We start from the raw sequence: 15,314 nt of genomic DNA, 5'->3' as shown, positions 1-15,314 counted from the left end.
TGGTTCCTCCATACCCCCAGGACCTGGTCCTCCATACCCCTAGGACCTGGTTCCTCCATACCCCCAGGACCTGCTCCTCCATACCCCCAGGACCTGGCCCCTCCATATCCCCAGGACCTGGCCCCTCCATATCCCCAGGACCTGGCCCCTCCATACCCCCAGGACCTGGCCCCTCCATACCCCCAGGACCAGGCTTCTCCATACCCCCAGGACCTGGCCTCTCCATACCCCTAGAACCTGGCCCCTCCATACCCCCAGGATCTGGCTCCTCCATACCCCCAGGACCTGGTTCCATTTTTGCTTTGACCTCACAAAGGTCATGCCTTTTCCTCCAATAGCCATGAGCTCCATGGATTACCATAGCAACGAATACTGCTGTTTTCCTTTCCCCCTCAGTTTGCAGTTGGTTTTCGTCTTTGACAGTTGTAGGTAGGTTTAATATGCATATAAGGTTGTCCCTGTATTATTGGGACAACACTGTATTTTAATAGCGAAACAGTATGCCAGAAAAAATATCCTTTAATTCTGCCCTTTACACCTTCCTAATATTGAGTTGCCCCAGGAATGGCCTCAACTCATTGGGGCATTGTTAAGGAATAATGACTAAAGTATGTATACATCTAAATCAGAACTATAACTAAACAGAATACTATTATGTTACTGTAATGATGTATGAATCTTATTATAATCATAATACAGAATGTGATGTGTGTAGTTTTCGTCCAGAATTAGGACTTTCTGTTCCTTGTTAGAAAGGAATGGAGCTAATCGTCAGATTGGCTGGAATGCTGTGTTCCTTACAGGACATCCTGTCACGCCTTGGTCTTAGTATTTTGTGTTTTAGTTTATTAGTTAGTCAGACCAGGGTGTGACATGGGGTTATTATGTATTGTAGTTTCGTATTGGGGTTTGTAGTAGTTGGGATTGTAGCTGATTAGGGGTGTGTGTTTAATAGGTTTGGCTGCCTGAGGCGGTTCTCAATCAGAGTCAGGTGATTCTCGTTGTCGCTGATTGGGAACCGTATTTAGGTAGCCTGGTTTTTGCTTTGTATTTCGTGGGTGATTGTTCCTGTCTCTGTGTAGTGTGCACCAGTCAGGCTGTAATAGGTTTCACGTTCTGTTTGTTGTTTTTGTATTTATTAGTTATTCGTGTATAGTTCATTCGTTTGTCTTTCTAATAAACATGAGTAACTTACACGCTGCATTTCGGTCCGACTCTCTTTCAACAAAAGAAGAACGCCGTTACACATCCTGCCTCTACCCAGGGAGGGGAGAGACCTTGGGCTAGTAGTAGATTGTTTAACAGGTGGCAGACAATGTGGGAAGGCTTGTGAACTATATTGCCATGCTATCGGAGAGAAGGAGGAGCAGCATTCAAAACGCTATGACGAAATGTGATGTAAATAAACCCAATGTACATTGTATTATATTCAGTACTCTCGAGAATAAACGCTATTGATTGATTTTGAGACTGGTCTCTGTCCATTTTATGCAAATAAGTATCTTGCAAATTCATAGAAATGGGCGGAGTGTTTTCATTGAATTGGTTGATGAACATACAGGAATAAAATTCCTTTAATAACAGGCATGGACTCTACAAGGTGTCCAAAGCGTTACACAGGGATGCTGGCCCATATTGACTCCAATGCTTCCCAAAGTTGTGTCATGTTGGCTGAATGTCCTTTGGCTGCTGGACCATTCTTAATCCACATGAAAAAACTGTTGAGTTTGAAAAACCCAGCAGGGTTGCAGTTCTTGACACAGTCAAACCTTAGCTCCTGGCTCCTGGCTTCTGGCTCCTGGCTCCTACTACCATACCTTTTTTCAACGGCAGGGTAACCTAGTGGTTAGAGCGTTGGACTAGTAACCGAAAGGTTGCAAGTTCAAACCCCCGAGCTGACAAGGTACAAATCTGTTGTTCTGCCCCTGAACAGGCAGTTAACCCACTGTTCCTAGGCTGTCATTGAAAATACAAATTTGTTCTTAACTGACTTGCCTAGTAAAATAAAAAATATTTCGTCTTGCCCTTTCACCCTCTGAATGGCCCACATACACAATCCATGTCTCAATTGTCAAGACTTTAAAAGTCCTTCCTTAGTCCTTCCTTAACCTGTCTCTACACTAATTGAAGTAGAGTTAACAGGTTGACATAAATAAGGGATCATAGCTTTCACCTGGAATCAGCTGGTCAGTCTATGTCATGGAAAGAGCAGGTGTTCTTAATATTTTGTCCACTCAGTGTATACAGCTACCTGTGTTGCTGTGCTAGCGGACGTTTGCTAACGCTACGCTGGGAATATTCTCTCTGAGAGGATATATTACATTCCCTTGTAGCCTATTATTAAAGTGGTGACATCATCTACCCAACACCCCATCACTGAAGGATACCAGACTCCATTTTAGTCTGAGCGTTTTTTTGTTGTCGCAACATCGGTGAATGAGTTGAATCAAAGTCTCCGTATGATATGTGGAATCACAGAGGATAGATCAGCCTAGGCCTGTATGTGTTCCAGCTGTTTCTAAGACGTGAGCAACAAGATAAACAGCATGATGTAAATGTGTGTATATACAGTGGGTATCATTAGTATTCATCCTCTTGGATGTACACCTACTGTATATACAGTGGGTATCGTTAGTATTCATCCTCTTGGATGTACACCTACTGTATATACAGTGGGTATCGTTAGTATTCATCCTCTTGGATGTACACCTACTGTATATACAGTGGGTATCGTTAGTATTCGTCCTCTTGGATGTACACCTACTGTATATACTGTCTACCATCTACCATCTAGCCCCACTACACAACCATCTACCATGTACCATCTAGCCCCACTACACAACCATCTACCATCTAGCCCCACTTCACAACCATCTACCATCTACCATCTAGCCCCACTACACAACCATCTACCATCTACCATCTAGCCCCACTACACAACCATCTACCATCTAGCCCCACTACACAACCAGCTACCATCTAGCCCCACTTCACAACCATCTACCATCTACCATCTAGCCCCACTACACAACCATCTACCATCTAACCCTACTACACAACCAGCTACCATCTAGCCCCACAACACAACCATCTACCATCTACCATCTAGCCCCACTACACAACCATCTACCATCTACCATCTAGCCCCACTACACAACCATCTACCATCTAGCCCTACTACACAACCAGCTACCATCTAGCCCCACAACACAACCATCTACCATCTACCATCTAGCCCCACTACACAACCATCTACCATCTACCATCTAGCCCCACTACACAACCATCTACCATCTAGCCCCACAACACAACCATCTACCATCTACCATCTAGCCCCACTACACAACCATCTACCATCTACCATCTAGCCCTACTACACAACCATCTACCATCTAGCCCTACTACACAACCATCTACCATCTAGCCCCACTACACAACCATCTACCATCTACCATCTAGCCCCACTACACAACCATCTACCATCTATCCCCACTACACAACCATCTACCATCTACCATCTAGCCCCACTACACAACCATCTACCATCTAGCCCTACTACACAACCATCTACCATCTACCATCTAGCCCTACTACACAACCATCTACCATCTAGCCCTACTACACAACCATCTACAATCTACCATCTAGCCCCACTACACAACCATCTACCATCTAGCCCTACTACACAACCATCTACCATCTACCATCTAGCCCTACTACACAACCATCTACCATCTAGCCCTACTACACAACCAGCTACCATCTAGCCCCACTACACAACCACCTACCATCTAGCCCCACTACACAACCATCTACCATCTAGCCCCACTACACAACCATCTACCATCTAGCCCCACTTCACAACCATCTACCATCTACCATCTAGCCCCACTACACAACCATCTACCATCTAGCCCTACTACACAACCATCTACCATCTAGCCCTACTACACAACCATCTACCATCTAGCCCCACTACACAACCATCTACCATCTAGCCCTACTACACAACCATCTACCATCTAGCCCTACTACACAACCATCTACCATCTAGCCCCACTACACAACCATCTACCATCTAGCCCCACTACACAACCATCTACCATCTAGCCCTACTACACAACCATCTACCATCTAGCCCTACTACACAACCAGCTACCATCTAGCCCCACTACACAACCATCTACCATCTAGCCCCACTACACAACCATCTACCATCTAGCCCTACTACACAACCATCTACCATCTAGCCCCACTACACAACCATCTACCATCTAGCCCCACTACACAACCAGCTACCATCTAGCCCCACAACACAACCATCTATCATCTACCATCTAGCCCCACTACACAACCATCTACCATCTAGCCCCACTTCACAACCATCTACCATCTACCATCTAGCCCCACTACACAACCATCTACCATCTAGCCCCACTTCACAACCATCTACCATCTACCATCTAGCCCCACTACACAACCATCTACCATCTAACCCTACTACACAACCAGCTACCATCTAGCCCCACAACACAACCATCTACCATCTACCATCTAGCCCCACTACACAACCATCTACCATCTAGCCCTACTACACAACCATCTACCATCTAGCCCCACTACACAACCATCTACCATCTAGCCCTACTACACAACCATCTACCATCTACCATCTACCATCTAGCCCCACTACACAACCATCTACCATCTATCCCCACTACACAACCATCTACCATCTACCATCTAGCCCTACTACACAACCATCTACCATCTACCATCTAGCCCCACTACACAACCATCTACCATCTAGCCCTACTACACAACCATCTACCATCTAGCCCCACTACACAACCATCTACCATCTAGCCCCACTACACAACCATCAACCATCTACCATCTAGCCCCACTACACAACCATCAACCATCTACCATCTAGCCCCACTACACAACCATCAACCATCTACTATCTAGCCCCACTACACAACAGGCTTCTGAAGTTTGTCATTTCCAGTTTAACATTTCAAACTTGATTTTCCCTCACGAAAACTATATCAACCCCTACAACAACCAAACAAGTTATAATCTACATGTCCTGTTGCTCCAGTATTCTTTTTCCTGTTGTGAGAAGCTGTGTCAAATGAACCTGTTCCAGTTTGCTCTGGGAGAAGGGGCACAGCTGAGAGCAGCAGTTATCTGTCTAACGTGGACATGGTGATGGACTGGACAGGACTAACAAATGGATGCAATGGGTTGGATCTGTCTGTGGTGAATGTGTGTACAGCACTGAAGCAGCAGAAACCCAGAACAAGTTAAACAGGTTTATCGTAATAAATCAAATCAAATGTTATTTGTCACATACACATGGTTAGCAGATGTTAATGCGAGTGTAGCAAAATGCTTGTGCTTCTAGTTCCGACAATGCAGTAATAACCAACAAGTAATCTAACTAACAATTCCAAAACTACTGTCTTAGACACAGTGTAAGGGGATAAAGAATATGTACATAAAGATATATGAATGAGTGATGGTACAGAGCAGCATAGACAAGATACAGTAGATGGTATCGAGTACAGTATATACATATGAGATGAGTATGTAAACAAAGTGGCATAGTTAAAGTGGCTAATGATACATGTATTACATAAGGATGCAGTAGATGATATAGAGTACAGTATATACGTATACATATGAGATGAATAATGTAGGGTATGTAAACATTATATTAGGTAGCATTGTTTAAAGTGGCTAGTGATATATTGATATATTTTACATCATTTCCCATCAATTCCCATTATTAAAGTGGCTGGAGTTGAGTCAGTGTGTTGGCAGCAGCCACTCAATGTTAGTGGTGGCTGTTTAACAGTCTGATGGCCTTGAGATAGAAGCTGTTTTTCAGTCTCTCGGTCCCAGCTTTGATGCACCTCTACTGACCTCGCCTTCTGGATGATAGCGGGGTGAACAGGCAGTGGCTCGGGTGGTTGTTGTCCTTGATGATCTTTATGGCCTTCCTGTAACATCGGGTGGTGTAGGTGTCCTGGAGGGCAGGTAGTTTGCCCCCGGTGATGCGTTGTGCAGACCTCACTACCCTCTGGAGAGCCTTACGGTTGTGGGCGGAGCAGTTGCCGTACCAGGCGGTGATACAGCCCGCCAGGATGCTCTCGATTGTGCATCTGTAGAAGTTTGTGAGTGCTTTTGGTGACAAGCCGAATTTCTTCAGCCACCTGAGGTTGAAGAGGCGCTACTGCGCCTTCTTCACGATGCTGTCTGTGTGAGTGGACCAATTCAGTTTGTCTGTGATGTGTATGCCGAGGAACTTAAAACTTACTACCCTCTCCACTACTGTTCCATCGATGTGGATAGGGGGGTGTTCCCTCTGCTGTTTCCTGAAGTCCACAATCATCTCCTTAGTTTTGTTGACGTTGAGTGTGAGGTTATTTTCCTGACACCACACTCCGAGGGACCTCACCTCCTCCCTGTAGGCCGTCTCGTCGTTGTTGGTAATCAAGCCTACCACTGTTGTGTCGTCCGCAAACTTGATGATTGAGTTGGAGGCGTGTGTGGCCACGCAGTCGTGGGTGAACAGGGAGTACAGGAGAGGGCTCAGAATGCACCCTTGTGGCGCCCCATCAGCGGGGTGGAGATGTTGTTGCCTACCCTCACCACCTGGGGGCGGCCCGTCAGGAAGTCCAGTACCCAGTTGCACAGGGCGGGGTCGAGACCCAGGGTCTCGAGCTTGATGACGAGCTTGGAGGGTACTATGGTGTTGAATGCCGAGCTGTAGTCGATGAACAGCATTCTCACATAGGTATTCCTCTTGTCCAGATGGGTTAGGGCAGTGTGCAGTGTGGTTGAGATTGCATCGTCTGTGGACCTATTTGGGCGGTAAGCAAATTGGAGTGGGTCTAGGGTGTCAGGTAGGGTGGAGGTGATATGGTCCTTGACTAGTCTCTCAAAGCACTTCATGATGACGGAAGTGAGTGCTACGGGCGGTAGTCGTTTAGCTCAGTTACCTTAGCTTTCTTGGGAACGGGAACAATGGTGGCCCTCTTGAAGCATGTGGGAACAGCAGACTGGTATAGGGATTGATTGAATATGTCCGTAAACACACCAGCCAGCTGGTCTGCGCATGGTCTGAGGGCGCGGCTGGGGATGCCGTCTGGGCCTGCAGCCTTGCGAGGGTTAACACGTTTAAATGTTTTACTCACCTCGGCTGCAGTGAAGGAGAGTCCGCATGTTTTCGTTGCAGGCCGTAGAGACTAGTTGGCTGTGTTTAGACTTGTCACCATCACATCAGCTCTGAAAGAGATGTGATTGGTCAAATGAACAATTAGTGGAAAAATATATCAGAATTGGGCTGCCTGTCTAAACACAGCCAACTCGTCTCCATTACGATAAACCTGTTTAACTTGTTCTGGGTTTCTGCTGCTTCAGTGCTGTACACACATTCACCACAGACAGATCCAACCCATTGCATCCATTTGTTAGTCCTGTCCAGTCCATCACCATGTCCACGTTAGACAGATAACTGCTGCTCTCAGTCTATGCTTAAAAAAAGCCTTAGGAATCAAAAACCGGTGTAGCAAGGTGTCTGCCTCGGTTCAGAGCAAAACAACATTCTCCCAAAGGACGTAACGTGAAGAAACTGGTCATTCAGGGTGTTAATGTTCTTCACCAAGGTATACAGTGCCTTTGGAAAGTATTCAGACCCTTCACTCAGTACTTTGTTGAAGCACCTTTGGCAGTGATTACAGCCTTGAATCGTCTTGGGTATAACGCAACAAGCTTGGCACACCTGTATTTGGGGAGTTTCTCCCATTCCTCTCTACAGAGCCTCTCAAGCTCTGTCCGGTTGGATAGGGGAGCGTTGCTGCACAGCTATTTTTAGATCTATCAAGAAATGTTTGATCGGGTTCAAGTCTGGGCTCTGGCTGGGCCAGTCAAGGACATTCAGAGACTTGTCCCAAAGCCCCTCCTGCGTTGTCTTGGCGGGGTGCTTAGGGTCGTTGTCCTGTTGGAAGGTGAACCGTAACCCCAGTCTGAGGTCCTGAGCGCTCTGGAGCAGGTTTTCATTAATGATCTCTCTGTACTTTGCTCCGTTCATCTTTGCCTCAATCATGACTAGTCTCCCAGTCACTGGTATTGAAAAAACATCCCCACAGTATACCATAAAGGCCTGATTGGTGGAGTGCTGCAGAGATCATTGTCCTTCCACAGAGGAACTCTAGAGCTCTGTCAGAATGACCATTGCGTTCTTGGTCACCTCCCTGACCAAGGACCTTCTCCACAGATTGCTCAGTTTGGCTTGGCGGCCAGCTCTAGGAAGAGTCTTGGTGGTTCCAAACTTCTTCTATTTAAGATAGATGGAGGCCTCTGTGTTCTTGGGGACCTTCAATGCTGCAGATGTTTCTTGGTACCCTTCCCCAGGTCTGTCCCTCGACACAATCATGTCTCTGAGTTCTACCGACAATTCCTTTGACCTCATGGCTTGGTTTTTGCTCTGACATGCACTGTAAACTGTGGGACCTTATATAGACAGGTGTGTTGCCTTTCCAAATCATGTCCAATCAATTGAATTTACCACAGTTGGACTCCAATCAAGTTGTAAAAACATCTCAAGGATGATCAATGGAAACAAGATGCACATGAGCTCAATTTTGAGTCTCATAGAAAATTTAGTAAATTTAGTAAATTTGCCAACATTTAAAAAATGCTTTTTTTGCTTTGTCATTATATATTATATAATTGTTATATATTATATTATATATTGTTATATAGTATTGTGTCATTATGGGGGCTACTGAGTTTTTTTTACATTGATTTAATCCATTTTAGAATAAGTCTGTAACAAAATGTGTAAAAAGTAGAGGGGTCTGAATACTTTCCGAATGCACTGTCAGAAATGTTGTATATCCTTTCCCCCATCCCCTGGAGGCGTTGCCTTCTTTGTTTTTGGTTTGTTAGTTAGTTAGTGTATGAACAAACAACGAGGAAGTGATTGGTACATCAGTCAGTCTGTTACTGTATGAGATCAGCAGGGAGGACCAGGTTTGTGTAGGTCTGTCCATGCGTTGACCTGGTGAGTGATACTGTGTGTGGTGGTGGCTATCAGCCGTGAGTAGGTGCAGCGGTCATAAGCCACAGGGAAAACCTGGAAGAGGTTTCCACTGGGGGGGTCAGTAGGCCGGATGCCCAGGTGTCTCATACACAGTCCCAGATACACATCCTCTATGTAGACGGCTTTAACATGCCTGGACGCCTCCACCAGCTTCCTGGGGAGGTCTAAGGTGAAGACATAGCCCAGGCCCAGAGCATAAGGTGGGTATACTGGTTCAGGAAACACCTCCTTTGGAAGGTACCATTTGGAGTTACGGTCTCTTAGAACGGCTCCCCATCGGGCCACTAGTCCAGTCTGGTAGTTCTGCCTTGGAGCGTGAAGCAGCATGTTGACCAAGGTGTTCACGTTGAGGAACATGTCTGAGTCGATCTTCATGGCGTAGGAGGCGTTGGGGCATCGAGAGCTCAGCCACTCCATCATCACCATGGTCTTGATGGTCAGGTTTTTGTAGCTGTCTATGAAGTCGCTCTGCAGCAGATCCTGGTGCTCTTTGCTCTCCTGCAGCACCTTCTCCTGGAGCTGCTCTGTCTCCTCTCCACTGGGCAGTCCCAGCAGGAAGAACAGACAGACCTCTCTGCCCAGTACCTGCCTCTCACTGCCCCAAGTCCTGCGGACGGCCTCACGGGCCTCCCTGTTATAGGGCGCCACTGGCACCATCAGAACCAGGAAGGGGTTCTGCTCCCGGCATTTCTCTGGCTCATCCAGGATGAAGGAGTACTCATGTGGGTATTGTACATGGTACGGTCCTCGGGACATGTTTGCTGCTGGCTTGGTTGTTGAAGGTGAGATCTGTTCTTTGAGGTCAACTTCCAGGATGACCACAATCATCATCACGACCAGGAACAGAAACAGGCCAAGGCAGCTGTTGCGACACCAGCGTCTCTTTTTGAGCTGTGTTCTGTCTGCCCCCTTCTGGCTATCATCAGTACTGCTGAAACACAAGGTTGAGAAAATACATCTACTGTCAGTGTCTGACCACTGTTTCTCCATTTGATTCATTACTCCTTACGTTGGTTTAAATTCACAATGGAAGTTAATATATTTTATAGTTAGTAAGATATAAGATGGTTTTTCTTTTTACATATGAACTATGTTCACTTCATCATACTATATACAATCAATCAACATCATGCACTAGATTTTATTTGAATGTTCGATGTTTAGAAGAGAAGTCCCCCCCTCCCACCCCTCTCCCTCTGTGGCTCACCATTGTTTAGCGATGAGGGGCTGGGCATCATGGGCATCAGGTGGGGGGCGCTGGGTCCAGAAGTTGTGGCAGACCCCCATCATGCATTTGGGTAAGATTGTATCAAAGAGGGTGTATAAAAGTCTGACAGAGATAAGTTACTCTAACAACCTGAGGCTCAGAATGTCAGCTCTCTGAATGTCAACGACTATGTTAAAAAAAAAGGGCTTTATTACGTTCCAGGTAAATGAAGACGCTGTTTACCGTTGTCCATTTACGTTGGTCACCGTTCCAGGCTCTGCTTAAGGGGTAGTTCTCCCATAAACACCAATTGCGATAGTAGCTGGGTCTGTTCTGCTAATTTCGTTGACTTCAAATGAGCCAGGAAAAAGAGCCAGTGAGATTTATCACTTTCTCTTCCGTCTCTGAAGGTTGATTGGCATTGGGCGGAGCATCGGTGGGAGGGCTGCTGTCTGACTTTATGGGTCTCAGCATGTCAGTAGCACAGCTGCTTTCTCTGTGGCTTCCTGTGTTGTTGGCTTCACTCTCATGGTAACCGTTTCCTTCTGTCAGTGATGTGTCATTTAGTGTTACAAACAGAACACAAGCCGGACTTTTAAGACCTTGAACTAAATATCAACAATAGTACTTATCACCGTCAATGTCAACATTTACAACCTCCTATATCACCTGTGTGTGTCTGAGAGAGAGAAAGAGATCACAAAAGATACTGGGATATAATATCTTTTAACTTCTGTCATGAAGACGTACATATTATGATTTTAGAAATATTAGCAATCTTACTTTTCTGGTATTTAAGAACAAAATCTGTTAGAAGTTTTCCAATACATTGCCTGTAGTCCGTTTGAATATTTTTCCCACTAAACCAACATTGAACCAGTTTGTTTGTCCTGTATGCTGCTCAAATGTACAGTTTACATACACCTCAGCCAAGAGCATTTTAAACTCCGTTTTTCACAATAACTGACATTTAATGGTAGTACAAATTATATAAACTATATAGGACACTGTTTTTGACCAGAGACTATATATATATATATATATTTGTATTAATTGTTTTATTTCACCTTTATTTAACCAGGTAGGCCAGATCACCTTCATTTAACTAGGTAGACCAGATCACCTTTATTTAACCAGGTAGACCAGATCACCTTTATTTAACCTGGTAGGCCAGATCACCTTTATTTAACCAGGTAGACCAGATCACTTTTATTTAACCAGGTAGGCCAGATCACCTTTATTTAACCAGGTAGAACAGATCACCTTTATTTAACCAGGTAGACCAGATCACCTTTATTTAACCAGGTAGACCAGTTCACCTTTATTTAACCAGGTAGACCAGATCACCTTTATTTAACCAGGTAGGCCAGATCACCTTTATTTAACCAGGTAGACCAGATCACCTTTATTTAAACAGGTAGACCAGATCACCTTTATTTAAGCAGGTAGACCAGATGACCTTTATTTAACCAGGTAGACCAGATCACCTTTATTTAACCAGGTAGGCCAGATCACCTTTATTTAACCAGGTAGACTAGATCACCGTTATTTCAGCAGGTAGACCAGATGACCGTTATTTCAGCAGGTAGACCAGATCACCTTTATTTAACCAGGTAGGCCAGATCACCTTTATTTAACCAGGTAGACCAGATCACCTTCATTTAACCAGGTAGACCAGATCACCTTTATTTAACCAGGTAGGCCAGATCACCTTTATTTAACCAGGTAGACTAGATCACCGTTATTTCAGCAGGTAGACCAGATGACCGTTATTTCAGCAGGTAGACCAGATCACCTTTATTTAACCAGGTAGGCCAGATCACCTTTATTTAACCAGGTAGACCAGATTTCCTTCATTTAACCAGGTAGACCAGATCACCTTTATTTAACCAGGTAGGCCAAATCACCTTTATTTAACCAGGTAGACCAGATCACCTTTATTTAACCAGGTAGGCCAGATCACCTTTATTTAACCAAGTAGACCAGATGACCTTTATTTAACCAGGTAGACCAGATCACCTTTATTTAACCAGGTAGACCAGATCACCTTTATTTAACCAGGTAGGCCATATCACCTATATTTAACCAGGTAGACCAGATCACCTTTATTTAACCTGGTAGACCAGATGACCTTTATTTAAGCAGGTAGACCAGATGACCTTTATTTAACCAGGTAGACCAGATCACCTTTATTTAACCAGGTAGGCCAGATCACCTTTATTTAACCAGGTAGACCAGATCACCTTTATTTAACCAGGTAGACCAGATCACCTTTATTTAACCAGGTAGACCAGATCACCTTTATTTAACCAGGTAGGCCAGATCACCTTTATTTAACCAGGTAGACCAGATCACCTTTATTTAACCAGGTAGACCAGATCACCTTTATTTAACCAGGTAGACCAGATGACATTTATTTAAGCAGGTAGACCAGATGACCTTTATTTAACCAGGTAGACCAGATCACCTTTATTTAACCAGGTAGACCAGATCACCTTTATTTAACCAGGTAGACCAGATGACCTTTATTTAAGCAGGTAGACCAGATGACCTTTATTTAACCAGGTAGACCAGATCACCTTTATATAACCAGGTAGACCAGATCACCTTTATTTAACCAGGTAGACCAGATGACCTTTATTTAAGCAGGTAGACCAGATGACCTTTATTTAACCAGGTAGACCAGATCACCTTTATTTAACCAGGTAGACCAGATCACCTTTATTTAACCAGGTAGACCAGATCACCTTTATTTAACCAGGTAGACCAGATCACCTTTATTTAACCAGGTAGACAAGATCACCTTTATTTAACCAGGTAGACCAGATGACATTTATTTAAGCAGGTAGACCAGATGACCTTTATTTAACCAGGTAGACCAGATCACCTTTATTTAACCAGGTAGACCAGATCACCTTTATTTAACCAGGTAGACCAGATGACCTTTATTTAAGCAGGTAGACCAGATGACCTTTATTTAACCAGGTAGACCAGATCACCTTTATTTAACCAGGTAGACCAGATGACCTTTATTTAAGCAGGTAGACCAGATGACCTTTATTTAACCAGGTAGACCAGATCACTTTTATTTAACCAGGTAGACCAGATCACCTTTATTTAACCAGGCAGACCAGATCACCTTTATTTAACCAGGTAGACCAGATCACCTTTATTTAACCAGGTAGACCAGATCACCTTTATTTAACCAGGTAGGCCAGATCACCTTTATTTAACCAGGTAGACAAGATCACCTTTATTTAACCAAGTAGACCAGATCACCTTTATTTAACCAGGTAGACCAGATCACCTTTATTTAACCAGGTAGACCAGATCACCTTTATTTAACCAGGTAGACCAGATCACCTTTATTTAACCAGGTAGACCAGATGACCTTCATTTAAGCAGGTAGACCAGATGACCTTTATTTAACCAGGTAGACCAGATGACCTTTATTTAACCAGGTAGACCAGATCACCTTTATTTAACCAGGTAGGCCAGATCACCTTTATTTAACCAGGTAGACCAGATGACCTTTATTTAAGCAGGTAGACCAGATGACCTTTATTTAACCAGGTAGACCAGATCACCTTTATTTAACCAGGTAGACCAGATCACCTTTATTTAACCAGGTAGACCAGATGACCTTTATTTAAGCAGGTAGACCAGATGACCTTTATTTAACCAGGTAGACCAGGTCACCTTTATTTAACCAGGTAGACCAGATGACCTTTATTTAACCAGGTAGACCAGATGACCTTTATTTAAGCAGGTAGGCCAGATCACCTTTATTTAACCAAGTAGACCAGATCACCTTTATTTAACCAGGTAGGCCAGATCACCTTTATTTAACCAGGTAGGCCAGATCACCTTCATTTAACTAGGTAGACCAGATCACCTTTATTTAACCAGGTAGACCAGATCACCTTCATTTAACCAGGTAGGCCAGATCACCTTTATTTAACCAGGTAGACCAGATCACTTTTATTTAACCAGGTAGGCCAGATCACCTTTATTTAACCAGGTAGAACAGATCACCTTTATTTAACCAGGTAGACCAGATCACCTTTATTTAACCAGGTAGACCAGTTCACCTTTATTTAACCAGGTAGACCAGATCACCTTTATTTAACCAGGTAGGCCAGATCACCTTTATTTAACCAGGTAGACCAGATCACCTTTATTTAAACAGGTAGACCAGATCACCTTTATTTAAGCAGGTAGACCAGATGACCTTTATTTAACCAGGTAGACCAGATCACCTTTATTTAACCAGGTAGGCCAGATCACCTTTATTTAACCAGGTAGACCAGATCACCGTTATTTCAGCAGGTAGACCAGATGACCGTTATTTCAGCAGGTAGACCAGATCACCTTTATTTAACCAGGTAGGCCAGATCACCTTTATTTAACCAGGTAGACCAGATCACCTATATTTAACCAGGTAGGCCAGATCACCTTTATTTAACCAAGTAGACCAGATCACCTTTATTTAACCAGGTAGGCCAGATCACCTTTATTTAACCAGGTAGACCAGATCACCTTTATTTAACCAGGTAGACCAGATCACCTTCATTTAACCAGGTAGACCAGATCACCTTTATTTAACCAGGTAGACCAGATCACCTTCATTCAACCAGGTAGACCAGATCACCTTTATTTAACCAGGTAGGCCAAATCACCTTTATTTAACCAGGTAGACCAGATCACCTTTATTTAACCAGGTAGGCCAGATCACCTTTATTTAACCAAGTAGACCAGATGACCTTTATTTAACCAGGTAGACCAGATCACCTTTATTTAACCAGGTAGACCAGATCACCTTTATTTAACCAGGTAGGCCATATCACCTATATTTAACCAGGTAGACCAGATCACCTTTATTTAACCTGGTAGACCAGATGACCTTTATTTAAGCAGGTAGACCAGATGACCTTTATTTAACCAGGTAGACCAGATCACCTTTATTTAACCAGGTAGGCCAGATCACCTTTA

The 15,314-nt window shown here is 44.1% G+C and overlaps 1 protein-coding gene across 2 annotated transcripts; it reads right to left on the bottom strand.

Moving 5' to 3' along the window:
- Positions 1-5,303: 5,303 nt before the first annotated feature.
- On the bottom strand, positions 5,304-10,851 carry LOC135528867 (beta-1,3-galactosyltransferase 1-like). 2 transcript variants are annotated; one of them, XM_064957909.1, is made up of 2 exons: positions 10,323-10,851; positions 5,304-10,043 (listed from the first exon to the last, which is right to left on the bottom strand). In XM_064957909.1, exons 1-2 carry the CDS (start codon positions 10,403-10,405, stop codon positions 9,029-9,031), a joined length of 1,098 nt encoding a protein of 365 aa, XP_064813981.1. In that variant the 5' UTR covers positions 10,406-10,851; the 3' UTR covers positions 5,304-9,028. The 2 variants fall into 2 exon arrangements, with proteins under 2 accessions (XP_064813981.1, XP_064813980.1); XM_064957908.1 differs by having other exon boundaries at positions 5,304-10,046; positions 10,323-10,850.
- Between the last annotated feature and the right edge of the window lie 4,463 nt (positions 10,852-15,314).

This window comes from Oncorhynchus masou, unplaced genomic scaffold (genome assembly GCF_036934945.1).
Source record: "Oncorhynchus masou masou isolate Uvic2021 unplaced genomic scaffold, UVic_Omas_1.1 unplaced_scaffold_1051, whole genome shotgun sequence".
Lineage (NCBI taxonomy): Eukaryota > Metazoa > Chordata > Actinopteri > Salmoniformes > Salmonidae > Oncorhynchus > Oncorhynchus masou.
The sequence above is the reverse complement of the archived record's forward strand: the minus strand, read 5'-3'. Positions and strand labels throughout refer to the sequence as shown.

What these genes read in the sequence shown, in the direction of transcription:
- LOC135528867 (XM_064957908.1), bottom strand. Translation starts at nt 10,405, where the DNA reads ATGATGGGGGTCTGCCACAACTTCTGGACCCAGCGCCCCCCACCTGAT. An exon ending in CCCCTCATCGCTAAACAATG is followed by an intron (nt 10,047 to 10,322) that starts GTGAGCCACAGA and finishes CTTGTGTTTCAG; the next exon opens with CAGTACTGATGATAGCCAGA.